This window comes from Chinchilla lanigera, unplaced genomic scaffold, assembly GCF_000276665.1.
Source record: "Chinchilla lanigera isolate Chin_1 unplaced genomic scaffold, ChiLan1.0 scaffold00077, whole genome shotgun sequence".
Taxonomy (NCBI): Eukaryota; Metazoa; Chordata; class Mammalia; order Rodentia; family Chinchillidae; genus Chinchilla; species Chinchilla lanigera.
In genome coordinates this window covers 9,121,908-9,147,166 of record NW_004955478.1, presented here as the reverse complement: position 1 = coordinate 9,147,166, position 25,259 = coordinate 9,121,908, and the positions used below count along the sequence as shown (strand labels likewise).

At 40.4% G+C, this 25,259-nt stretch overlaps 1 protein-coding gene across 1 annotated transcript in view; it reads left to right on the top strand.

The window, feature by feature from the left end:
• Positions 1-25,259, top strand: part of Tlk2 (tousled-like kinase 2) — a gene marked incomplete at its 5' end in the record, with an annotated part of 128,586 nt that overhangs the window by 82,282 nt on the left and 21,045 nt on the right. The window contains 9 exon segments of the mRNA XM_013503135.1: positions 1,169-1,264; positions 2,346-2,438; positions 6,063-6,173; positions 9,361-9,497; positions 12,636-12,788; positions 15,297-15,363; positions 16,546-16,643; positions 18,368-18,449; positions 21,190-21,281. Coding sequence (XP_013358589.1) covers positions 1,169-1,264; positions 2,346-2,438; positions 6,063-6,173; positions 9,361-9,497; positions 12,636-12,788; positions 15,297-15,363; positions 16,546-16,643; positions 18,368-18,449; positions 21,190-21,281 — 929 coding nt within the window.

Below are 25,259 nucleotides of genomic sequence, written 5' to 3'. Positions count from 1 at the left end.
ATCCTCTACTCTGAGTTCAGGGCCAACTTGGACTACATAGCAAGGGCCTGCCCCTGACCCCCCAGAAAAATCAGAAACAAAAAAAGGATAGGGAGAATTCATAATAGGTAAGTCTTGAAAGCAGCCTATATGTCCGTCAGCAGATGAATGGCTAAAGAAAATACGGTATTTACACACAAGGGATTATTAATGTGCCATAAAGAAGGATAAATGTCAGTCATTTGAAGAAAATGGGTGAACCATAAGACTGTCATTTTAAGTGAAATAAATCAGCCACACGAACTTAAGCACCACAAGGTTTCTCTTATGTGAGAGATTACAAATAAAGAGCAGATTGAAAGGTAACAGAAAGTAGGGAGATGGGTCTTTCAAATGGGACGGTGGTCAAGAGATGGGTGAGAAGGGAGGTGAAAAGGGGGTTAAGCTATTTTATGCTCATCTGTCCACTTCGCACAGGAATGTAAGCGTTATGTGCTGAAGATAGGTACTTACAAAAAGTTAGAAGGCGAGTGTGTAGCTCAGCACTCCCTAAACTCAATCTCTAGCACTGGGGAGGAAATAAAAACAAAAGCAGTCTTGGAGGTGGCCCTGGAAGTTTAAACGGCTGTGTATTTGCAGGTAGTGCTTGCATGTTTAGGAACCTGTTTGAGTCGCAGTTTGCAGTTCTTTCTACCTGGACTCTTGATGGACCCTGCGCCTAGGGTGTTTCACTTGCTTTTTCTTTTTTTTTTTTTTTGGTTTTTCTCGGGTACCGGGAACCGAACTCACGACCTTGCGCTTGCCAGACAGGCACTTTGCCGCTGAGCTAAATCCCCAGCCCCTCACTTGCTTTTTCTGACTGAAAAAAAAGGCATACTGAAAGACAAGTGAAAACAGCACGTTATTACCGAAATGTCCGTTGCTTTCTAACGTATATATTTAAAATGTTTATTTGTAAGCATTTGCTACTTTAAAACATGTGGGAACATGGTCTAAGCTGCTATGTCTAGCCCTTGTTTCATATTTGACTGGTTTTACTTACGTCTTGGCCATGTGACCCTGATTTCTGATTTCTGACTTCTGACTTTCATCAGAAGGGGTTCGTTTTGTACAAAGTTAATTGCATTCCTATAAATGTCTGTGGAGAAAGAGGCAAAACCTTGTGATTGATGATATACCTTTGTTATAGGCTCAACAAAACAGTCCCTCTTCTACAGGATCTGGCAACACCGAGCATTCCTGCAGCTCCCAGAAGCAGATCTCCATCCAGCACAGACAGACCCAGGTGGGTTGGGAATCGGTAGAGAGCGGAGGAGACCTGCTCGGGAGTAAACCTGACTGTTCTCCACAGCGCTTCCCCTCCTAATCTTCTCCATTGCTCTGACCAGCTTCATCAGTTACATGTATTCAGAACTTACATTCAGAGTATTTAAAGTCCTTTGGAAGTTGTTTGTAATGTTTGTGGCCTGTCTGTACCTTTTGGGTATTGGTAGCAGAAATTACTGTACTGTAGCATGGTATTGAGTTTCAAGGTCTCTGGACCTGGGTTCTAATTCGAGGTTTGCCACTTAACACTTGTTTCTTCTTCAGGATCAGCTTGTTTTAAAAGAATAAAAGTGGTTGATTCTAATTACCTCAGCCAGTGTTTACAGAATCCTTATCAGAGTGGTGCTTAGAATAGGCTTCCAATAAATGTTAATTCCCCACTTTATGAAGTTATTTATTCCTTATACCTGCTTACTTATTTGTCAAGACCTAACTAGACTTCTTTGGAATGTGCTGTAACAACATCATTTCCGTTTAAAGCACTCTTCAGCTTTTTAACTGAAGGGATGTTGCAGACACTTAAAATTTATATCTGAGAAGGATAGTGAATGGATCCTGCATTTGTAGCATTGTTAGCTAATAGTATATTGGGTGAGAATTATTGCACGCTCCTTTAGCAATGTCTGTATTACTTTTAGGTGGGGTGCTTGGCAGTCTAGAGTTTAAGTCTCGAGCACTGTACAGCTCGAGCAGATTTTAATTTTATCTGTAACTTTAGCATTGTGACGGTCAGTATATTCAGATAGTTGAGCACCCAGAAAACTTCCTCTCTCCACTTCTGATTGCCCCTTCCTTCCACTAGATGGCATTTTCTATTCCTTAGAGGTGTGGGCTGTGTATCCTCTCTGCTCCTCTCACTCAAAGGTAGTTTCATTTCTAGAGTACTGTGTTTTGGCATTGTTGAGTGCACGGTAATTTGAGAATTTGCATGTCTGATTTCAGACCATGGTTTTTAAGTGCAGCTGCTATGTAATAAGACAAATGTGGTGACATGTAATATTTTGAGACTAATCTTAAATTTGTTTTGTCTTTCTCTGTAGTCTGACCTCACAATAGAAAAAATATCTGCACTAGAAAACAGTAAGAATTCTGACTTAGAAAAGAAAGAAGGAAGAATAGATGATTTATTAAGAGTAAGTATGGAAATGTAAGAGATTGCATTATAAGCATCAGTTGTTATGTATGTTTAGATTATGTGCATATCATAGAAATAGTTACTCCAGGCAGATAACAAAGTTAAACAACAAACACTTCGATGTTTTCCTTTAATCTGAAGAAACAGGAGGAGGAGCCAAAATCGTACTACATTGTAAACACTGTTTAGGTTGGAAATCTCACACTGCAGTGCTTCAATATTTGAATTCATGCTAGAGAGATAGATATGTGGACTGTTGTATGGGAATGAGGATAAAATGTCGTTTCCACATTTCAGAAAGTAGTTATTTTAATATTGTTCAGTTTTTATGCCCCACTACAATTTTCCTTGCTTCCTTTTTTCCTCCCCTCCCCTCCCCTCCCTTCATCTTCTCTCTCTCTTGTTCTTTCTTTTCTGTTTTTCCTTCTGTCTTCCTGTCTTTTCCTCTTGGTACTGAATCCAGGATATCCACACTGAGCTACCTCCTCGGCCCTGTTTATGTTGAGATGCGCTCAGGCTGGGCTCTAACTTAAAATCCTCCTACCTCAGCCCCGTAGAATGCTGCGATTACAGGGCTGTAACACCATGATAGCAATACTTCATATTTGAATTTTACAAACTATTTTTACAAGGACTTTTCAGTTAGAGCTGATCTCTCACATTCCTGGTAGTTTATGTTTCATTTTAATGTGATTGCCCTTTTTTTTGAATCCTGTTAAACATTATCTTCTGTGTCTTTTTGCTGTTTATTTGCAAGTCCTGTCAATTTTGTCTAATATAGATTTTACTTGGTTTTCCCTTTATCTAGTGTACTTTCCTTATTTTGGTTATATTTCATTGAAAATTTTGTTTCAACATAATTATAATTACCTGTAGATATATATGCATTGTATTCATTTTTTGAGGAAAATCGTTTTTATTGGTGCATGTACATAATACATCTTAGTTCTTTTTACTTCCCTGTCCTCTCCCTTCCCCTTTCTTACCTCCATCTCTTGGTCCCCTTCCCATTCTGTATGCTTTTTTAAAGAAAATAGTGCAGAGAGCCCTGTAAACTTCAGCCTGTCTGTCTCGGTGATAGCGTCTTGCAGGGTTTGAGCGCAGCGTCCCCGCCGTGGCACGGAGCGCACATTGGCGCAGTCGAGGTCCGGCGTGTTCATGACCCGGAGCCCTGCGTGTTCGTTCATAGGCACGCCGCGTCCCTCTTAGCGCCACTTCCCCCTCGGCTGTTGGCAGCCGCTGGTCTCCATTTTGGTTATCATTTCAAGAGCGCCGTGGGAATGCAGCTGTGCAGATACCACTGTTTGGGGTTGGCTTTTCTTTCAGCGCATCACAATTCTTTTGGATAATACACTTTCTGCTTGGTATATTCTCTGGTTCCTGGCTTCATTTCATAAAAGCGTCTGTGTTTTTGTGGAACATGACAATCAGTATTCTCTTCTGTTTCTGTGGTCATTTTTTTCATTTTCAAGCTGATGTCCCCCCAGCACCTTTTTTAGAAATATGTTCCTTGGGCCAGTGTTTATTTGCTGTTTGCCTCCTTTCAGTTTGAGGTGAGCACTGTGTAAACCAGCACTTGTATCTCCATCGTTTGCATCTATGCTTGCTTAGAGTTGCTCTTACTGATTTTTGTAGGTTTAGGTGGCGGCTGAGTTGCCGTCTAAGATTTATAATGAAATGGCTTGTGAATGTGAAAAGTGCTTAGCCACATTCCAGTATCTGGTAGGAGTCTGTCCAGAGCAGTTTTGTGAGACTGACCAAGGTTTGTAAGCTTATTGTTCTCCTTCCTAGCCTGTGTTAAGATTGTGGAGATGATGGTGCTGGCTCCGTGACAGAGTGTTTGCCTAACGTGCCTAAGGCCCTAGGTTCCATCCCCAGCGCGGGGAAGGAAAGGAGGAACAACAAACAAAAGACTGAAAAGATGGAGTAGGCGAAAAACTTAAATTATAACTTGATAGTGCTTCTTGGTTTAAGAAATACATGCTCTAGGGAGTGGTATACCTGCCTCTCCGCTACGTCTTCTAGTTCATATTCGTTCTGCATTGTTTGTCTGGCCCTCGGTTCCCCTCCCTGCCTCCCTCCCTCTGCAGGATTGAACACCACGTACTAAGTACCTACTCTACTGCTGAGCTGCACTTGTGGTGTCTTTTGAAGGCTGTAGTTTTTATTTGGATATAGAACAGTACTAATGGAATAGATACGTAAAGAAGGAAGACACGAAAGGGTAAATGCCAATTTTTCAAGTTGATTAGAACTTGTGTTTCTGATCTATCGAATAGGCAGAGTATGAAACACCACAGGTTTTTATATCTCCTTTCAGGTAGGCATGAGTCAGTCATTTGTTTTTCCATTTCATTTAGGTATTGGATATGGCTGCTTTAGGAGCTACTAGCCACGTCCTGTCCTGTCCCTGTCCTGTGCTGTGCTGTGCTGTCCTGTCCTGTCCGGTCCTGGCCTGCCCTGTCCTGGCCCTGGCCTGTCCTGTCTAGTCCTGTCCTCCCTTCCCCTCCCTTCCTCCCCTGCCCTGCTTTTCTTTCTTTTTTCTTTGTTAGCTCCTACTTCAAATGTGAACTCCTGGAAGTCATTATTGTCAGAAATCACAAAAATTTAGAATTCTTAAACTTGTCAGAGGTTAACTGATTATATACATTTGATTACAGATTTTGAAGAAACACTCACTTTCCAAAAGATTGGATTTCATTTAAACATCAGATTATTTTTTGACTTAACAGATTTTTCAGTATGAATAGTAGTGATTATCTAAATGTAGTTATACTTAGCCTTTGATACTGTGCTCCATAGAACTCTGTAAGAAAATCAGAAACCTAATACAAATAGTTGTGTTTATTTGGAAGGTAAAAATCATTTGAGGATTTCCTGTTTTGCATAGGTTACTTTAAAAATGAAGCTAAAAAGTCTCAAAAATTGAGTGTACTGTAACACCTTTGTATTTGTGGCCTTTTGTTTATTTGAGGCAGGATCTCACTAGTCAAGGCTGGCCTTAAACTCACTATGTAGCTTAGACTGGCCTTGAACTCATACCAGTTCTCATGCCTCAGCCTCTCAAGTGCTGGGATTACATTTGTACACCACCATGCCTAGCTCTGTTTGTGTTTCAGAAAGGCTTCATATCATTTGATTTGGAAATGAGATACTTTTTCATGATTTAAGGAAGTTATTGTAACGTAGCACTATTTACCAAAAGAGTAGACACCTTTTGGTTAACACACGAAGAATAAACACAGCAGTTGCGAGCCAAATTACACCTTGGGTTAGTGGTTCTTTCCTTCTCTATCATTGTAGGAGAGTTGATTTTCTTTGTGTGTGGAAAGTATTTAGCCTATCCAGGAGGTTTCCAAACACAGCTAAATTAACTATATAATCAGAAAAACATGCCTTCTTCTGGTAACAGAATTCATTATTAGTAACTAAATAATAGCATTAAGAGAATAAAGGGATGAGTCATGTACCTTTTATAAAAATATGACTTTTCTTCTCAGTAAACCTAAATTTTGCTTTTGATTTAACAACAGATTGAAATTATTTTTCTCTTTCCTTAGAGATTCCTTTCTATTAATCTAGCTTCCTTGGAACTAATGAAAAAAATATTTTTCCATTGAAGGCCAACTGTGATTTAAGACGGCAAATTGACGAACAGCAAAAGATGCTAGAGAAGTACAAAGAACGATTAAATAGGTGTGTCACAATGAGCAAGAAACTCCTTATAGAAAAGGTTAGTGAATAATGGTGGCCTGAACTCCACATCGTGAGATACTTAATGTGTTTCATTGTGTGGCTCCTTCTTACCTGAAATGAAAATATCGAAAGGTAAGGCTCTTTAGGAAACTACCTCTTGTGACTTGACAATTAGAACCCTTTTGCATGTACACCAAACGGTACCTCCAGAGTGACAATGTGGGGCATGTTTTCTGACTGTCCATTGCTTTGAGTGTGATGCTGACAGCTTATCTTAGTCGACTTTATTGGTCTTTTGCCCCCATACCTCTACCACACACTCTTCATTGTGCAGGAGTCAAACCCAGGATCTCATGCATGCTAGTCAAGCAGTCACTGAGCCACACCCCCAGCCTGCGATGTTCTCTTAAATTTCTATACCCATCCCATCAGTTTAAGTGGGTGTATATTACTGTTAAAAACGTTAGACACTAGTCACATTTCTATTTTGGAGTGGTTGGCATGTCTTACGCATATAATAATGTGAGTTATGTACTTCAAGCTTCAAAAAAACAAAGACATATATATATATTTTTATTGAGACAGAGCCTTGCTGTGTAGTTCAGGTTGACTTTAAACTTACTGTGTAGCCCAAGCCTGGCTTGAACGCTCAGTGACCCTCTTGCCTAAGCTTCCCGAGTGCTGGGATTACAGACGTATGCTGCCATGTTTGGTGCATAGACTGCCTGTTGTTGTCTCCTTTGTTTGTTTGTTTATTTTACAGTGCTGGGGGTGAATCTGGGCCTTTGCTCAGACCTTTTTTTAAAAACCTTTTTTATTTTGAGATGGAATCTTAGTTGCACAGATTGAGCTCCAACACGCAGTCGCCCTGCTTCAGCTTCCTGAAAAGCTAAGACTACAGGTGTGTGCTACACACCCAGCCTGAGGTCTCTTTTATTAGAGCAGTTGGTTAGTTGTAGCTTGGCTTTAATGGTTATTAGGTACTATTTTCCTGAAAGCTTTAAAGAAGCATTGCTTCCCAAAGACGTTTTATTAAGACTGAGCTGGAAGTCTGAGACACGCAGGTGGCTGCTTTTCCCGAAGTCTTGGGGCGCTGTTAAGGGGTGAAGAGCCCTTGTCTCTCAGGGAAGGGGAAATGGGTGGTTCTGCTGCAGTTGGAGATACCAGGAAGAGCTTTGCTCCCTTCTTCTAACTGTTCATCAGTTGTATGGAGGGAAACTTGGTTCCCATTTTTATGAAAATGAAGAATAATGAGGCTGAATAATAGTAGCATATGCTTATTCATAGTCTTTGTTTAGAGTTTGGGACACTTCCTGAAATCAACATAGATTCAGCCAGTTGTACCAAACTCTGAACAACAATGTACAAAAAGAATAAACATAACATCATCTCTTGAATTTTCATAGAAAATTAGAATTTTCTATGTTAGGAATAGGACATAATTAAGTTTAGATTTCTATCCAAAATAATTGTTTTCTAAGTATAGAATATATATTAAATCTCTGGTATGCCATTCTGAAATATACAAAAACAAATGAAAATATCACCACAGTTTGGGAGAAAAATTTTTGTTTTGTTTTGTTTTGTTTTCTGGTACCAGGAATCGAACTCACGACCTTGCGCTTGCCAGGCGGGTGCTGTGCCGCTGAGCTAAATCCCCAGCCCCCTTGGGAGGAAATATTTACAGTATTATTCCCAGAGAATTTATATTCCAAATCCGTGAAGATCCCTATAACTTAATAATTTAAAAAAATGAAGTGAGCAAAATATCTTGAATGATACTTTATAGAAAAAAAGATATACAAAGATATGCAAATGGCTAGCCTGAAAAGATTCTCAGCATCATTAGGCATCAGGCAGACTCAAGCTAAAGCTGCAGTTTAATTATGACGTATCCAGCAGAGACTGAAAAGACTGAGAACATCAGATGTGGCATAGGTGTGTTTAGCCCACCCTCACACTAATGGGAATGTAAATGTTACATCCTCTCTGGAAAACTTTTGGGCAGTGTCCTAGCAAGGTAAGTAAGTGCTTACCCTGTGGCTCAGCATAGGGACTGTTCCTGGTATTTACCCAAGAGAAATGAAAGTAGATGTTGGCAAAAGACTTCACAAGAATATTCATAGCAGTTTTATTCAAAATTGCCAAAATGTGGTTGTATACTGCAGGTGTCTGGCAATAGGCGAATGTATAAACACACTTCGGTATGTTCGTGCCGTAGAATTGCTACCCAGCAGTGAAGAGGAATGAACTTGTCCATAAAAGCAGCATACGTGTATCTAAGAAACATAGAACGCTGCTCCTGTCCTCCGAGGGCTGCCAGTCTCTAGGGGGTGAGGGCGGGGGATAAAATGCGCTCATGTCCACACCGAAACTTACTAAAAAGAACAGTGTGCCTAAGGAATTCACTAAAGATGGGCAAAGGCAGAGGACCTGCCGGGGGAAAGCTAGAAGAAAGCAAGCACTGTAGACATACACTGCTTGCCAGTTAAAATACAGACTGTCTCAAGTAAGTAACATTAGGATTTCATCTCTCACAATACTTTCTTTTCCTTCAAGTTCTTTACCACCAATTTAATGATAATTACAAATCGATGTATTCGCTCGCTAGGCAGTGAAACCTAGTTTCCCCCCATGTTGTATATAAAGCTGTGTTACAGCCCCTGTCGTATAATTGGTCTTGAGTAAGTACGTGTGGAGTGAATGGTGTGCTCAAGAATCAGGAACACGTAAGATGCCCTGAGTAAGCAGTCGGGCTGAAGGTGTGCCAAGGGATGTTTTGAGCTGAATTGGTGGCAGTTCTCCCGAATAGACTGGGTGAAGGAGTGGAAAGTAGGAAACAGCTTCAGGAGTTAGGCATTGTTACGGGATGCTGCATGTTTACCGAGAGCGAAACTGCAGGGCCAGTCATGGTGGTGCACACCTGTAATCCCAATACTTGGGAGGCGGAGGCAGGAGGGTTGCCAAGAATTCATTGCCAGCCTGGACTATGGAGTGAGACTCTTGTCTCAAAAAGCAAACAGACAAATTGCAGTGCTTGACTATGCTGCCTACTTTGTTTAAATGGCAATAGTATGTCATCTAAGGAGTCACTACTGACTGTTCTGAGTGTGGTTTTTCAATGTCGTTTTCCCTCATACTCTTAGAATTTTGAGTTTCAAAAAGTGTCTTTGTCTATGATAATTGATGTTGAATTCTTTTTTTTTTTATACTTTCCCCTTAAGTCAAAACAAGAGAAGATGGCATGTAGAGATAAGAGCATGCAGGACCGCTTGAGACTGGGCCACTTTACTACTGTCCGACATGGGGCCTCCTTTACTGAGCAGTGGACGGACGGTTATGCCTTCCAGAATCTTATCAAGTAAGTGAGTTGTTACGATTAAATGAAGACTTGAGAAGTTCGGGTTTTTTAAGTTTTCTGTAATTACAGTCATTGATAAATTGTAGTAGTGGTGGTCGTCGTTTCATTTAGTTTTAATCACCACACGTGTAAAGAAACAGGAAATAAGGTAAAATCTTTAAAAAACTGCTACAGATAACCAAAGGAATAAAAACAAAAACTACATTGAAACTTAAAAGAATCAAAATTATTGAAACTAAGGACAAAAAAACCTAGGTTTTTACTTGATCCCTTTTAAATTGGTGGTGGACTTTGTTAGGTAGGGTGTTGGCAATCAAACCCAGAGCCTCACACACGCTGGGTTAGCACTGTGCTACACCCCCAGCGCCTAAGTGATAGATTTTCAGTACGAGCCTAGTGGGCGTTGGTCAGAAACAGAATAGACAAGGACTTGGGGAAGAATTTTCTGAGTTAGGTATAAAACAAAACCACAGAAGAACCGTATAGGACATATCCCTGGTGTCCTTTAAGAAAACAGTATACAGTCTTCAGACATAGTCACTTTGGTTTTTGTTTTTATTTTTGGTTTTTTTTTTTGAGTTTTCGTAATAGTCATTTGAGCAGAAATTAAATTTTTTTTTTACACTGTCATTTGTGTATTAGAGAAGTCATGAAATTTTGCGGTTATGAAAATTTTGTGATTAAAAACAAAAAGTTTTTTTTTCAATTACGTGGTTCCAAAACAGAGAGGAATAGGATGAAAATTTTTTCCTTCCAGAATTTTCAAACAAATATTTCAGTAAATGAGTAAAAATGTAATTAAATATACTAAGAAGTATAAAATATTTTAAAAATTGAACTAAAATCTACATGGGGTTAGATTTTTTTAAAGTTTGGTTTTTCCTACTGGTTATTTGGGGGTTTTTATGGATTTTTGGTTTTTTTGTTGTTGTTTTGTTTCCTTTGGATTTTTGAAAGGGGGTCTCACTATGTACTTCAGGCTGGTTTTGAACTCACTGTGTAACCTAAGCTAGCCTTGAACTTACTGTGATCCTCCTGCCTCAGTCTCCCAAGTGCTGGGAGTACAGGCGTGCACCACCATGCCCAGCTCCCAACCCACAATTCTTTGAATCTACATATTATTTCATGGGCATGTGTGTGCACATGTGTGAATATTGAGGGGAGGACGGCAAGGCACACCTAATAGTAAAGAGTTTTTTTTCCAGATAAACAAAGTTCTTGAACTAGTATATTTACTGTTAAATGGATGTTTAGTCAGTGATCTGGCTCATTTTGGATCTAAACCAATTACATTGTCAAATTAATGCTTGCTTATTTGTAATACTCTGTGTAGGCTAACCTTGCTTATAGCCTTGCCCATTTTAATGTAGTAGCATAAATTATACTGCAGGCCTGTACCCTAGAATAGTCTTACTTGTTTGCTTGCCATTCTGCTGAGAAAAATATCCTGAATCTGGGAAAGGTGTGACAACTACACTGCTTACAGAAGAAGGTAGAGTGAGCTTTTTTAAATAGGATTTCATCATTTTGCAAGTATGAAGATTAGTTCCAGAACAGGAGATGGGAACGTGTGTGTGTGTGTGTGTGCGCGCGCGCGTGTGTGTGGTGGGGGGATTGGATCCAGGGCCTTCACACTGTGAACTGCACACGGAGGCCTTTTACAATTTTTAAATTTTGAGACAGGGTCTTGCTAAATTGCCAAATTGCCCAGGCTGGGCTGGAATATTTAATCCTCTTACCTCAACCTCCCAGATTGCAAGGATTATAGGCATGCACCCCCATCCCAGGGTTAGAATTAGAAACTTTTAAAGAATACTCAACCTGTAGTTTTCTTTAAGAAAAAGTAGGTATCTTTTTAGGAAATACGCCAGTAGTAATGATGTTAGATACCAGATGATATATAAAATACTGCCTTATACTAATTCATTCTATGTCACATTCTCTAAGGAGTAATTACTAATCATAAGACTTCATGACTTTCTCTGAATAAGTTTTTTTTAAAAAAATGATTAGTTAAATCAGCTGTGGTAGCACACATCAGTAATCCCACCACTTGGATACTGAGGCAGGGGCATGGCGAGCCTGAGGCCAGCCTGTGTGCTGCATGAGAGAAGAAGCCAGCTTGGACTGTACAACAAGACCCTGTACTTAAAAAAAGTCTTCGAGGCTGGTGTGTAGCCATTTCATTGGATGGGGTTGATTTGGAGGATAATGTCTCACTTAGATTGGAATAAGTGAAAAGCCTAAAATGAAAATCTTGTTTATTTTGCTTACCATTGTACAAACTTTTTGTCTAAATAAAATTTGAGGAAGTTTGACCCAAACACAAAATAAAAACATATTTAGAACATTTTGTATCTTTTTTTCTTGATGAAATACAGATCTTCACTTTGTTTTGTTGAGATGGTGTCCTGCTGGGTTGTTCAAGCTAGATTCAAATTCTTGGGCTCAAGCAGTCCTTCCACCTCAGTCCTGAGTAGCTGGAACTGTAGACAAATGCCACTGTTCCAGCTCGGATCTTTACCTCTCTCCCCGACCCAGTACTGGGGATGGAACTCAGGGTTTTGACACTGAGCTACAGCTCTAACCCTTTTATTCTGTTCTTATTTTGAGACAAGGTTTTGTTAAGTTACTTAGGCTGGGTTTGAACTTCTGATCCTACTGCCTCAGCCTTCCAAGTGCTAGGATTACAGGGGTGCAGTACCACACCCAGCTGAGCAGGTCATTTACTTAGGTGTTAAAGTTGAATCAGAAAATTCTTTCTAGTCAGGAAGTAAAGTCGTAATAGAATCTTGGTAAGTTCCTTCCTCCTTGTCTGCTTTCCTCATAACCAGTGACTCAAAGCACAGGCTCACTGCAAGAAAATCTCACTCATTGTTGGCTCCTATACCTTGGAAGTTAAACACACATCTCCATTAGATTTGGAGGGCTTTGTGTTTTTGTATCGGGAGGTGAGCTCAGGACCTTGCTCTTGCCAGGCAGGCACTATGCCGTTGGGCTATCTCCCTGGCCCAGAGGGGCTTATTTTTTCTGAAGTTTATCCAACATCCAGGTGACAAAGTTATTTGTGTTTGTTCTACAACAGTGATAAGAAATTTTTTAATCTTCCTCCTTTGTGCCACATCTTTGTATCTCTAGGCAACAGGAAAGGATAAATTCTCAGAGGGAAGAAATAGAAAGGCAACGGAAGATGTTAGCAAAACGGAAACCTCCTGCCATGGGTCAGGCACCTCCAGCAACCAATGAGCAGAAACAGCGGAAAAGCAAGACCAATGGAGCTGAAAATGAAACGTATGTCCTGTATTGATGTGAACTGAGATGCCACACCCTCCCCTCGAATACAAATGTTCTATTTAATGCCACTGGGGAGTTTAATTTACAGCAGTCCCTAGAGTTTAAGCTTGTTTTAGTCATTAGTAAATTTGTTCAACTCATATACAAACCATGTAAAATTAACTAATTTTCTTAGGCTTGTCCTATTTTGTTTTGTTCTTTGAGACAGGGTTTTCCTATGTAGTTCAGGCTGGTCTTGAACTCCTGACTGCTCAAAAGAGCATTTAGTGAAAGTAATAAACTAAGGAGTGAGCCATAGGCACACACCAAAACTACATTTCCCGAGAGGCAGATCCTTGACCTTGCCAGAATTTTTGTCTGTTCAGGAAACCTAAAGGTCTTGCAATACAGTCATCTTCTTTTTGTCTGCCAGGCAACAATTACTACATAGCTGTCATATATGAAAGGTAGAAAATCTTGAGTAAAACGCCTTCCTTCATCCCTTTCTCCCTTTTTCTTTAATTGACTTTCATATCTAAAGATAGCCACAGATGAGAAGTATTTTATTGTGTAACCTATTGACTAATACGCCCTTTCTCTTTCTTGTCTTTTTGTATCAGTTCCTCAAAACATAGTAACTATAATTCAAATATGCTACTTATATTACAGAATTGTTAAAGGCCCATGACATCCTAGAAATGTGTTTCTTTTTCCAGAGAGAGAGATGGCTTAACACCAGTTCTAACCCCATGGATGCCTTTGACATTCATTTAATAACTCTATGTTAAATGCTTATTTTATGGTAGGCCCAATACTGAGCCAAGGAATACAGCCCATTTTAGGAATTCACAATTTTTTTAGGGGAGTTAAACCGATGAATAAACTTAATTACTCTTAGTGATAAGAGTAATTATGTACTGAAGAAAGTACTTATGTACTGAAGAAAGTTTGAAAAAATTTTTAATCTTATAGCTGGATATTTTAAAACTAGAGTCTAAATATAGGTGTTGCTTTTTGAAAAGCTCAGGTAAGGGCCTGCATGTGAGATTGTCCAAACAAATCAATCTGATCATTGTTTTCTTTCATGAGTTCTATTTATATTATGAAGGTACTCTAACTCAGTATTGCTTAATAATTATTTAATATTAGTGCACAAAACCATTGGCCTTAAAATGGTAAAGAAGGCTTAGGCTTTGTGTTTCGTTTTATTTATTTATTTATTTTTTTGGTTTTTCTCCGGTACCGGGAACCGAACTCACAACCTTGCGCTTGCCAGGCAGGCGCTTTGCCGCTGAGCTAAATCCCCAGCCCCTTGTGTTTCGTTTTGATTTGTTGTGGAACAATAAGTAAGATTAGGCCAGTATGTCACTGAGCAGCTGTCAGCTGATGTTCTGTGCAAAATCCAAGGTGGAAGGCCTTCCGGTACAGCTTTTAGAGTGTTTGTGGCTCTTTCCTTTGAACAGAATCCAAAAGCAGGTCTCTGCAGCAAATTACCTTTTCTTTTCCTGGAAATGAACCTGTTTCAGCCAGAGAGATTCTTTAGCGATGATCTTTTATTTCTGCTTCTTTTTTTTTTTAACTTTAGTAGAGTAAGTTACATATGTTTGCAACTGTGAAGAGTAAGTATAACAACCCTACCTAGTGGGTGTGCTACTGCTTACTCATTCTGTTCTACTTGAGTTAAACTAAAGACTATTTTGGAACACTTCTTGCTGCCTAGGATAACTGTTTCCCTTTTCTCCTGTTTAGAATAAATCTAAACAGTGAGATTTGAAACTTTAAAGTGAATGTCCATGCTCCTATGATAGACTCGTAGAAATGGAGAAGTAAGATAATCATTTCTGCAATCTTCTGGAAAGGGAAAATTTGTGATTTATTAGATGTGTAAGAAGAAACAACTCCAAAGCCAAACACAAGTCTAATTTGTAAAAAGTTAGAAAAATACATGACCATATTTGTACATTATTTGTGAAATGCATTTTTACCTCTTACCATGAAGACCTATTTAGAGAGACACAACCAAACATTATATGCCTAAAAAAAATTTTAAGGACAAAACAAGCCAATGGATCTGATCATTCTTGATAATTAGACTTTGATACTATAATAACAAGGGGAAAGACAGGAAAATTAGGGTCCAGGGTTTGGGCTCTGGCCATGTAACCTAGAACAAACAACTTCAACCTCTTAACTCAGTGTCCCGAAAACTATGTAAGTGATAATACTTTCCCAATAAAACGTTGTGACTCCGTAGTGAGAATGTGAAAGTGATACTGAAAATGCTGCTTAGAACAGTCCCCAAAGGTCTGACTTGATGGGTAATCATTCATTTCATGCTCTATTTCACTTACATTCTCTTACCTCAGGAGCAAACGAGAAATGTTTATCTTACTTCTCCATTTCTACTAGTTAACGTAGAAGCATGCACATTCACTTTAAAGTTTCAAATCTCACTGAGCATTTCTCCTTACGTAGGTACACTGTGATTTCAAATAATTTACTGAAATTTCTGCCGTTATTTTCCAGGTTAACATTAGCAGAATACCACGAGCAAGAAGAAATCTTCAAACTCAGATTAGGCCATCTGAAAAAGGTAGGCATAATGAGAAAATCTGCTTGGAAAAAAATGATTTCTAGTTTACATTTAAAATGGAGATTATTTGGTCATTTGAGCAAATACAGTAGTAATTTCTTATAGCTATAGAAATCTTTTCCTTTAGTTTTATTCCTTTTTATTAGGGTATACTTGCCACACATAATGATCACATTCAGCATAGGGAATTTGTACCTGTACATAATACGTCTTAATTATTTTTTCCCATTCTCCTCACCTCCCTTCAGCCCTTCATTCGTAGCTACAGAAATCCTAGATAGCTACCTGCCTGTCATGTGTGTAATCTAAGATGGGACCCATGTTCCTTGTGGTATTTTAAATCACATAGCAGTTAGTGTGTCTTGCTTAAAACTAGCGAGGAAGAAGGTGTTGTACCAACCATACTCTAACACAAAGGCACCTACACAGTTTGTTACTGATGATGCTCATGGAAATGTCTTGGATATAGATCGCTCAGCTCCTAAATTCATCAGCCCAAGCATTACTGGCATGCTGTTTACAGTGACGGGTTGCTCAGTAAGCGTTTGACGCGTAGGCTTGGCGGTACACAACTGTAATGCTAGCGCTCAGAAGGTTGAAGCAGAAGGATTGTCATGAGTTTCAGGCTAGTATGGCCCACATAGTGAGCTCAAAGCCAGCCTGAACTACACAGTGAGACTTTGTCTCAAAACAAACAAAAATAATCGAAACAAAGCGTTCAGTAACTGTTATTGGTGTGTGTTATTTCACCTACTGGTTTTCATATCTTTCTTTCTCGATTGGCTCTGAGATCGAGTTAAATCAGTAGTACTTGTGACACCAGGCATAACTCCTCCTTGGAGAATAGAGCCAAATGGAGCGCTTCTGTAAAAGTGCGTGCCTGTATGTGTGTGCACAAAGCACTCCTAAAAACGTACACAGAAAGTTAACAGTGGTCACGTCTCAAGAACAGGTGTGAAAAGGAGGGAGGGAGGGGTGGAGGGCTTTTACTTTCCCCTCTTAATTCCTCTGTATGGTTTAGGTTTTACTTACTGTCCAGTTTTGTGTTTGGTTTTTAAAATCTTTTTATCAATGTAAAACTTCCTTTAGCTTTTCAGAAGAGAAAGAGCTGTCATTTTTGAAGTGAAACTCTGAAAAGATAGAATTCCCTGTATTCTAAGCCTTCTTTCCTTTTCACTTCAGGAAGAAGCAGAGATCCAGGCCGAGCTGGAAAGGCTAGAAAGGGTTAGAAATTTACATATCAGGGAACTAAAAAGGATACATAATGAAGATAATTCACAGTAAGCAACTTTGGGCATATTGGGTTGGAGATCGTTGGGTCCTTTCTGACATGAATGGAATGGTCTAGAATGATGTTTCTGTTTAAATTTGGCAAATGATCCCTAGTGTAAATGATTAAAGCTGAGGACCCCACACTGAGCTATATCCCTAGCCTTTTGTAACCTTTTCTTTTGAGACAGGGTCTTGCTAAGTTGCCCAAGTTGGGCTCCAATTTGTGATCCAATGCCTCAGCCTCCCAGAGGGCTGGGATTATAGGTGTGTCACTGTGCCTGGCTTGCTTAGCCCCCTTGTAGGATAGGACAGTTTTATGAACAGAATTATGGTCTGCTTTGGCTTTAAATATATTTTAAATTTATTAAATACATGTGTATACATACTGCATGTTTATACAAGTAGATATCACTACAACAACATAACTTTGCAATTGTGAATGGGCAAGATGTGCTCCATACTTCATATTACCTACGGAACCTTGAGAAAAGGCACACCAGCCACAGGGTGGCGCTGTGGGAAGAATACCAGGTTGAGATGACCTAGTTTCTGAGTGACTCTTACAGGGCTTGAGACTCGGTAAGACTGGCCAGGCGTGATGGTGCACACCTGTAATTTCATCACTTTGGGAGGTTAAGGCAGGAGGATTGAAAATTTGAGCCCAGCCTGGGCAGTTTACAGATTAGTGAGACCCTCTTCCCAAAAATTAAGAACAACAAAAAGACTCTTAATTCTACCACATGAATTGGAAAGTAATGCTCACCTTTGTTTATAAGTCATTTAAAGGACTCAGTGTAGGAAAAGTAGGCTGCAAGTGGAAAAAGTCTTTCATCAGTAACTTGTTTTTTCCTACATGTTTCTGATGGAAACGTGTTTTTCACATAGCCACAGTTTTATATTTTTGTTTGGCCAATACGAGCCGTGGACCATTCCTCTGCCAAGTGGCAGGTGTGGGCAGTCATCATTCGCTAAGAACTTTTGTATCAGGCATGGTGCTAAGCTACTATAGTCTCGCTCTTAATCTTCATCATTACTGTCATCTTCAGTACATTGATCAGGAAACAAGATTAGAAAAATGTTGGCAAGGCCAGGTGTGGTGTTGCATGCCTGTAATCCCAGCACTTGGGAGGCCGAGGCAGGAGGATTGCTGTGAGTTCAAAGCCAGCATGGACCATATAGTGCGTTTAAGAGTTCAAATCCAGCCTGAACTACATAGCGAGACCCTATTTCGAAAAAAAAAGAAAGAAAAATTTTGACTAGAAGCCTGTGACTAGTATGACCAGAATCAAATGTGGATCATGCAGTGTTGTCATCTGTCTTCATAGCATGCTGCTTTGTTAGTGTTTAAGATCAGGAAGCAAGTACAAAACTTCATTTTTGCCAGAATCTATCATTTCTTGGTTACACTGTTAAAAACTGACAAAAAGTTGATGGGAATGTGATTATGTCATAGATTTTCTGCCTTAAAAAGAGAAAAATGAAAGCACAGTAGAATATATAATTTGCTTTATACTTGTGTGTTTTCAAGGCAGTGTAAAGTGTCTTAGACTCTTACTCTGTGAAGTTTGTAGTTTGAAAATCCCTACTCTGTTCTGATCTAGTCCCCATCAGTTTGGTGTTGATTTTGAAGCTGTCATCCGTAGCTGTACTCATGTGTATAGGCATTCTGGGAATTTTGAAAATATAGAAGGCTGTTGTCCTTGACCTCAGGATCTTACATCTTTTTCTACAGATTTAAAGATCATCCAACGCTCAATGACAGATATTTGTTGTTACATCTTCTGGGTAGAGGAGGTTTCAGTGAAGTTTACAAGGTACGTATGAACAACTAGGTAAAAAGGGCAGAATTACTGTTACGAACTCGGAGAACGTGCAGAAGAGGGCTAACTGAGTTCAGAGGTACCTGGTTGCAGTTAAAAAGCTTTAGGAAACTGCATGTCTTTGGGAAAACTACGTCCGGTATATATAAGTGAAAAAGAAGAATATTTTGTTCTGTTTTCCGGCTTGAAAAATACATAATTTCTTGTACTCTGAGTACTTTGAAGATAACGATATGCAGTGTATTAAGTATTGTTATTTTCCTATTACCTTGTTTTGAAATTTTTTTCCTCTGTAAAAGAAAAAAGAAAAATAAAGAATTACGGATAAAACAAAAAGGAAAAACAATGCTCACTTCTGGTGGGTGGCAAAATTATGGTGATTTCGGGGCTGGGGATTTAGCTCAGTGGCAAAAGCGCCTGCCTGGCAAGCGCAAGGTCGTGAGTTCGGTTCCCGGTACCGGAGAAAAACCGAAAAAAAAAAAAAAAAAAAAAAATTATGGTGATTTCTGTTCTACATCATCCACAGTTACTACAAATGCTTAGTGTTATCTTTATTTTTTTGTTTTGTTTTGTTTTTCGGTACCAAGAATTAAACTCAGCACCTTGTGCTTACCAGGCAGGCACTTGTGCCACTGAGCTATATCCCCAACCCCTTATTTTTGTAGATTTTTTTTAGTGAAATATATATGCAAGTTAGGTTGTTATTTGAAAGCCAGCTTTTTGTTTTAACACAGTTCTCAATTAGACAGTTTAGCAGCATTACATTCTGAAAGAATATCCTCTCTTAGAGTGTTCCACTGAGGCCAGCGAAGTACGGACTACTGCATGTCCAGGTCAATACTCACTAAGGGGGAACCTAGCCAGTTTTAAAATACGTAGCTTCGTAACGCGTTCAGCAGTTCCTCGGCGTGTCTGTGGCGCCTGGCGGTCCAGTGGAGAACTGGCTTACGGAGTAGCCATCGCTGTACAGGGGTGCGAGTTTCCTCTTTTCTGGGATGCAGCCTTCACTGTTCTGATGCACATTGTCCAGTGAGGGTGACGCTTTTAAAACTGCCCGGTGCTGCATGTGTGTCATAGGTTCACCACCACTGCATTATGCCCGTGTGACTGTATTTGAGCAATCTTTTGAGTAAGATACTGTTTTCATGTCAGATAAAAACAGTAAAAACTAATTCTACTGTTTTTTTTTTTCTTTTTTAAATTTTGGTTTTTTAAATGTTAATTTTCATTGTGAATATTTTTATAATTAACCTTTTTAACCAGTGAGTGTGGAATATAGCGGCATTAAGTACGTTCATAGTTTTGTGCAATTGTCATCACTATCCAGAACTGTAATGTGATTTTTTTAGTGCATCACTGGTTTTGATTTTGTAGTGTCTTGTTCTGTGTTCGTAAATCTGACTGGCAGCCATAATAGTCACGCTTTGGTTCAAGCAGCCTCATGGAGTTTTCATGTCATAGTTATCCTAGCCCTTTAGAATGAGTTGTGAAATTTCCCTTTTTCTACGTTCTGACCTTTACATTTAACTGTGAATTATTGGCTCTTTGGAAATTGGTTTAGCTGACTTACTATTTTTATTTTTTTATTTGGTTTCTTTTTTGAGACAGGGTCTCACTGTGTAGTTCACATTGACCTCATTAATAACCAGACTGGCCTCGAACTCGAGGTGATTCTCCTGCCTCAGCCTCCCAAATGCTGGAATTATAGGCATGTCTACCTTAACTGACTCATTAAAACTGCCGAGACAGGTTCTACTTTGGAAGAAAATCTCCCAAAGATGTAGACTACCTTTTCAGTTCCTTCCATCGATACGGGTCTATTCAGATTTTCTTCTCCTTTTCATGTTAATTTTGGTAATTTTTTGTGGTAAAATCTTGTTTCATCTAGATTGAAACAGATCCGTAACCTTAGTCATTCTGCCTCATCAAATGTCTGTGTTTCTTGTGAAAGAAATCTTCTATTGTGTTGAGTAGTACTTCATCAAATTGTGATTTATTCACAAGTTCCTCAAAAATGCATCTTTTTTCACATAGCAGTGCCTTGCTGATGCAGGATGTCCCGGAGGTGGTCTTTGAGGGGAAGTCTGCCCATATCTTGGGCTGTGCGAGAGAAGTTTTTGTGTAACTAATATTGGCCATCTGGGATTAAAACTCTTCATTGACCTACCATACAGGAGTGGGACTAAAAACAGGACTGAATTTTGTTTTTCTTTCTGTTTTTATTTTAATAAACACAGTATATAAAAATCACAGGGTCATTTTGTAAATTACCAAAGAGTTGTGTCCTGAGGGGTTATTTTCTCCAGGAAGCAAACAGTGTATAAGCTAAGGTTTCACAAGTGTAAGACTTACCCCATGAAGTCCAGTCCTCAGCTGAAGGACAGGAAACAGCACAAGGGAAAAGGCCTCAGAGGAGGATGGATGACACTCGCGAAAGAGCATTGTTGGGAGTCGGCTGTCAGGCGTGGGCTGCCTCTCGGTTTGTGGTGCATGCTTGGGTTTGTTCTCTAAACCCTTCGGTGCCAGTGTGTCTGGAGACATCTGAGTTATCTAATCACAAGTTTCAAGATTGTTGCAGCACTCAAGCAAGTATGTGAAGGGCTGTCGCTTACTGCTGTTTTTATTGAATAGAGCATTGGGTATTTTGGACTTTGTGTTAAATAGAAACTTCAGATCAGTTCCCTGTAATTCTTGTTAGTAGTTATCTGGAAAATAATTTATTCCTTTTTTATAGGCATTTGACCTAACAGAGCAAAGATATGTAGCTGTGAAAATTCACCAGTTAAATAAAAACTGGAGAGATGAGAAGAAGGAGAATTATCACAAGTAAGTCATATTAAGTGTCTGATTTTTCCAAAGTTAATGGTAGTATCTGTAGGTTAAATACTGCGCTAAGAGGGCCAGGGATACAGCTCAGTGGCAGTGCCTGCCTGGCAAGCGTGAGGTCCTGAGTTTGATTCCTGCTACCCAAAAAAAGGTGTTGTGCTAAGAACTTCCAATGAAATGTTACTGGTTTTGTTTCATTTAATCCTCCCTTCTCTTAACTGCCTTCGGAAAGTGAAAATGTGTATATAGATAATCTTTTCTTTACTGATGTGGAAGCTGGTATTTTGAGTAAAAGTTAGGAATTGGCTGAGCTGTATTTAAATACAGACTTTGCTTAATCTAAAACCCACACTTGCAACTCCTTCCCCTTCCATTGTGCATAAAAAGAGCTACAGTAAACAAGTTAAGCCTCAGAAACCAGGGCGGCTTGATTCTAGAAATGACGAGTATCCTTCAGTCAGGAGACCCTGGGAAGCCAAAGGCGGGGCTCTTTGCTACCCCAGTTGTTTCCTTACGGAGGAGACGTGTTCGGGGGTGCTCCTGTCGTGTCCTGCCGTGTCCTGGCAGAACTTAGTGAGTTCTTCAGCCCCTCAGTGCCCCGCCGCCGCCCTGCCCCTCCCTTGTAGCCGCCCATCAGAAGTGCCCTGGTCTTCAGTCTCCTCCCCCTGGACTGGCCTCTTGAGAGGCTGGTAGTGGTCGCCCTCTTCTGTCCTTGCGGTGAGAGGGTGTAGGGGGCGGTCTCTTCAGAATGAATAGGTACCACATAGACAGCTATGAATTCTTTTGTTCTGCTCCTGTCAGGTTTTGTCTGTATCTTGCCTGAGTTTCAGAACACCAGAGTTCATAACTCACTTTCTTTGGAAGCCCCAGGCTTAAATTTGCTACTAGGTCCCCTGACGTGCTGAGCTTCATTTCCCTGTTGTAGGTACAAGTGTCGAATGAGACAAGTCCTGCCCCTGAAAGCCTATTTTGATAGAAGCAAGCACCCTGCCTAGTGGCGCACACCTATAATCCCAGTGCTGGGGAGGCTGAGGCAGTGAGTCTCTGAGCTGGGCTACGTAGTGAGTTGAAGACCAGCCTGAACTATATAGCGAGACCCTGTCTCAAAAAAAATAAACACCTCTTAACTATTGAGGTGGCCTTGCATTTTTTTTTCTCTAATACTTTTTTTTTTTTCTTTTGTGTTTTTGAGACAGGGTCTTACTATGCAGTTCAGGCTGGCCTTGAGCTCACTTTGTAGCTCAGGCTGGTCTTGAACTCACGACGATCCTCCTGCCTCAGCCTCCTGAGTGCTGGGATTACAGGCGTGCGCCACCACACCCGGCCTTCTGTAATACTTTGGAGGGGGAAAAAACGTGGACTTTGAGGTAGCTTTTTAGTTAACTTGTAAATCTCAAGAGAAAAATCAAGCATTTCTTTAACCAGTTCTTGGGACCCGGACCACAACAATTCTTGCTGTATACCTGTTGTTCATCAGGGCCCGAAAAGTCTTCCTGTTCCACAGATTGGCAGTGGCGTTCAGCACTGGATGGGAGAAGGTTCCTGCGGTACTTAAAGAAGTAGGGCTTAGCAGAGGTAGGAAAAGGGATAGTGTGTGCTTGACGCGTGGCCCCCTGCGTGTGCGTCTTACGTGACAGGCAGCTGCAGTCCAGATGCTCCGAAGAGCAGATACGTTCTAAGTGCATTCCAGTCACTTGACGCGTCTGGGCCCGTCCAGGCGCACAGCGTGCAGCAGCGTGTGCCAGGAGCACTCCGAGAAGGAAACCGCGTGTTACCCTGACCGCTTAGGACTGAGAATTGCCTCTGTTGTACCGCGGCTCTGAAGAGGACCTCAGGGTGGGCTGAGGCTGAGAGCTTACCTGGCATGCACAAGGTGCACCTCAAAAAAGGGAAAGTGCCAGTGAGTGGTGAGCTGGTACATCCTTTTACGAGGGTCCTTTTGTATCCTTGGGTCTTACTCCTTAGCTACCTGTGCATCGGCCACTTTAAAACACCTGCCCCTGTTAGGGACTAAGACCTTGGGAACGTAGTTCTCTGTGTGCCAGGATTTATGCATACTTTGCCTACACTCAGAATCTAACTTTGAAGCTGATCTTAAGAGAGGTGTAATGTTGACTATCACTGTAAGTACAGGAGGACAGTGTGTTCATCTGGTGTTTTGAAACAGTAAGGGTTTGAAGCCAGGCCCGGGTCCCTCCTTGGCGAAACTGTCAAGCAGTTTACGTTCTGGTGGGTGTAGAGGGGCTCTTTCATAATCGGGGTGTGAACTGAAGGGGTTGTCTGAGCTCTTTGCCCTTCCAGCTCAGGCTGACGGTGGTGCCTTCCTACTCAATTTCTTTATCAGAGGAGGATTATGACAGGGCCTGAGTTCCATCTGTGGAACCTTCTGGGCAGGGGCTGTTTCCCAATGGACAGACCCTGCGGAGGGAACGTACAAAATTCTTATGACCTCCATTATTACTTGGGAGAAAATTCTTCAACATTTCCACCTTCCTTCGAAAGATCTTGCTATAAGTGATATGAAGTCATACTGTGCTGTAGATAATAGTAAAGTGGCAGTGTGTCATTAACATCTTTGAATTTAGAGAAAGCTTAGATTAAGCACATAACAGCCTTTGAAGAGTGCTTTGAAAATTCATTTTTAGGGTTGAGGATGTAGCCCGGGGTAGAGTAAGGCTTGCATCGCATGCTCATGGTTCCAGGTTTCTGGTCCCCAGTACCAGCAGAAGGGTAACAAATAAAAACAAAGGCATTGTTAAGCTAATACTAAAGAAATAGATTTCTGTGTTGCAGTGACCTGATAACATGAAAGTGCCGTTATCCTGTATAGTAAGGGCCTTTGTGCTCGCTTCGGCAGCACATGTACGTAGTAAGGTCTTTTATTTGCTTTTCCGTTCTTCAGGATGGTTTCCCAGTCTTGTGTGTGTGGTTTTACAAAAAAAGAAAAAGGAAGGAAGGAAGGAAGAAAACCTGGTAGAAAATAAAAGGTGGTTGTTTTGTTGAATTTTGAACGCTGTTCTGCCTTTTCTTTTCTCTGTTGCTCTCCCACAAATTTAAAGTAAACTGATTGTGTGACTTTTACATTATGAAAGCATTAGTGTTGCTAGATTTCTTTAATGCTCAAAAATGCATTAAAACTTCTACAGAGGAAAATTTTCATATAAAGCTACCTGCAAAAACGTTGATAAATTAGTGTATTATGCTCTTCTTTCTAAGATAAAAGCAGGTGTTACCTAAATACTCTGTGTAGGAGAGTAACTTCCCTTTCTATTAAATCCCTATTTCTAGTGGGTTAACCCTTTGGACACTCAGTTAAAGTGGGACATGGGAGAGACATAGCTCGGCCCTCCTTACTGAGCTTGACGTGCACTGCAGGAGTATTCTCAGGGGCCCTGAGCGCATTCCCCTCGCTGGCAGAGAGGCCTTTACATGACACTTCCTTTGATTATTAATTTTTCCTGCCTCTCGTCCCCCCCCTCCTGAAGCCTTGACAGAAAAACTAGTCTTTTATTTGGAATGTACAAAATGAAGTCGTTAAAGCAAAAGGGCAGAGAATTTCAGAGTTACAAGGCATGCTTGTGTCAAAAATGACGTGAAGTGATCTGCTTAGTCCATAGATTTCTTTCCCCTTTTTTTGGTTTTTCGAGACAGGAGCTCACTATGTAGTTCAGGCTGGCTTCAAACTTACTGTGTAACCCAGAGTAGCCTTGAGCTCATGGTGATCCTCCTGCCTCAGCCTCCGAAGTGCTGGGATTATAGGTGTGAGCCATCACCTCCGGCTTCATCATCTTTTTTTCTTCTTTTTTCTGTTTGATCTTTTGAGTCTGGGTCTTGCTGTGTAGTTCAGACTAGTCTTAAACTCACTATATAGCCCAGGCTGGTCTCAAACTCGTGGTGATCCTGTTGCCTCAGCCTCCCCAGTGCTGGGATTACAGGCGTGTGCCACCACTCCCTGCAGTCCGTAGATTTCTAAACTGT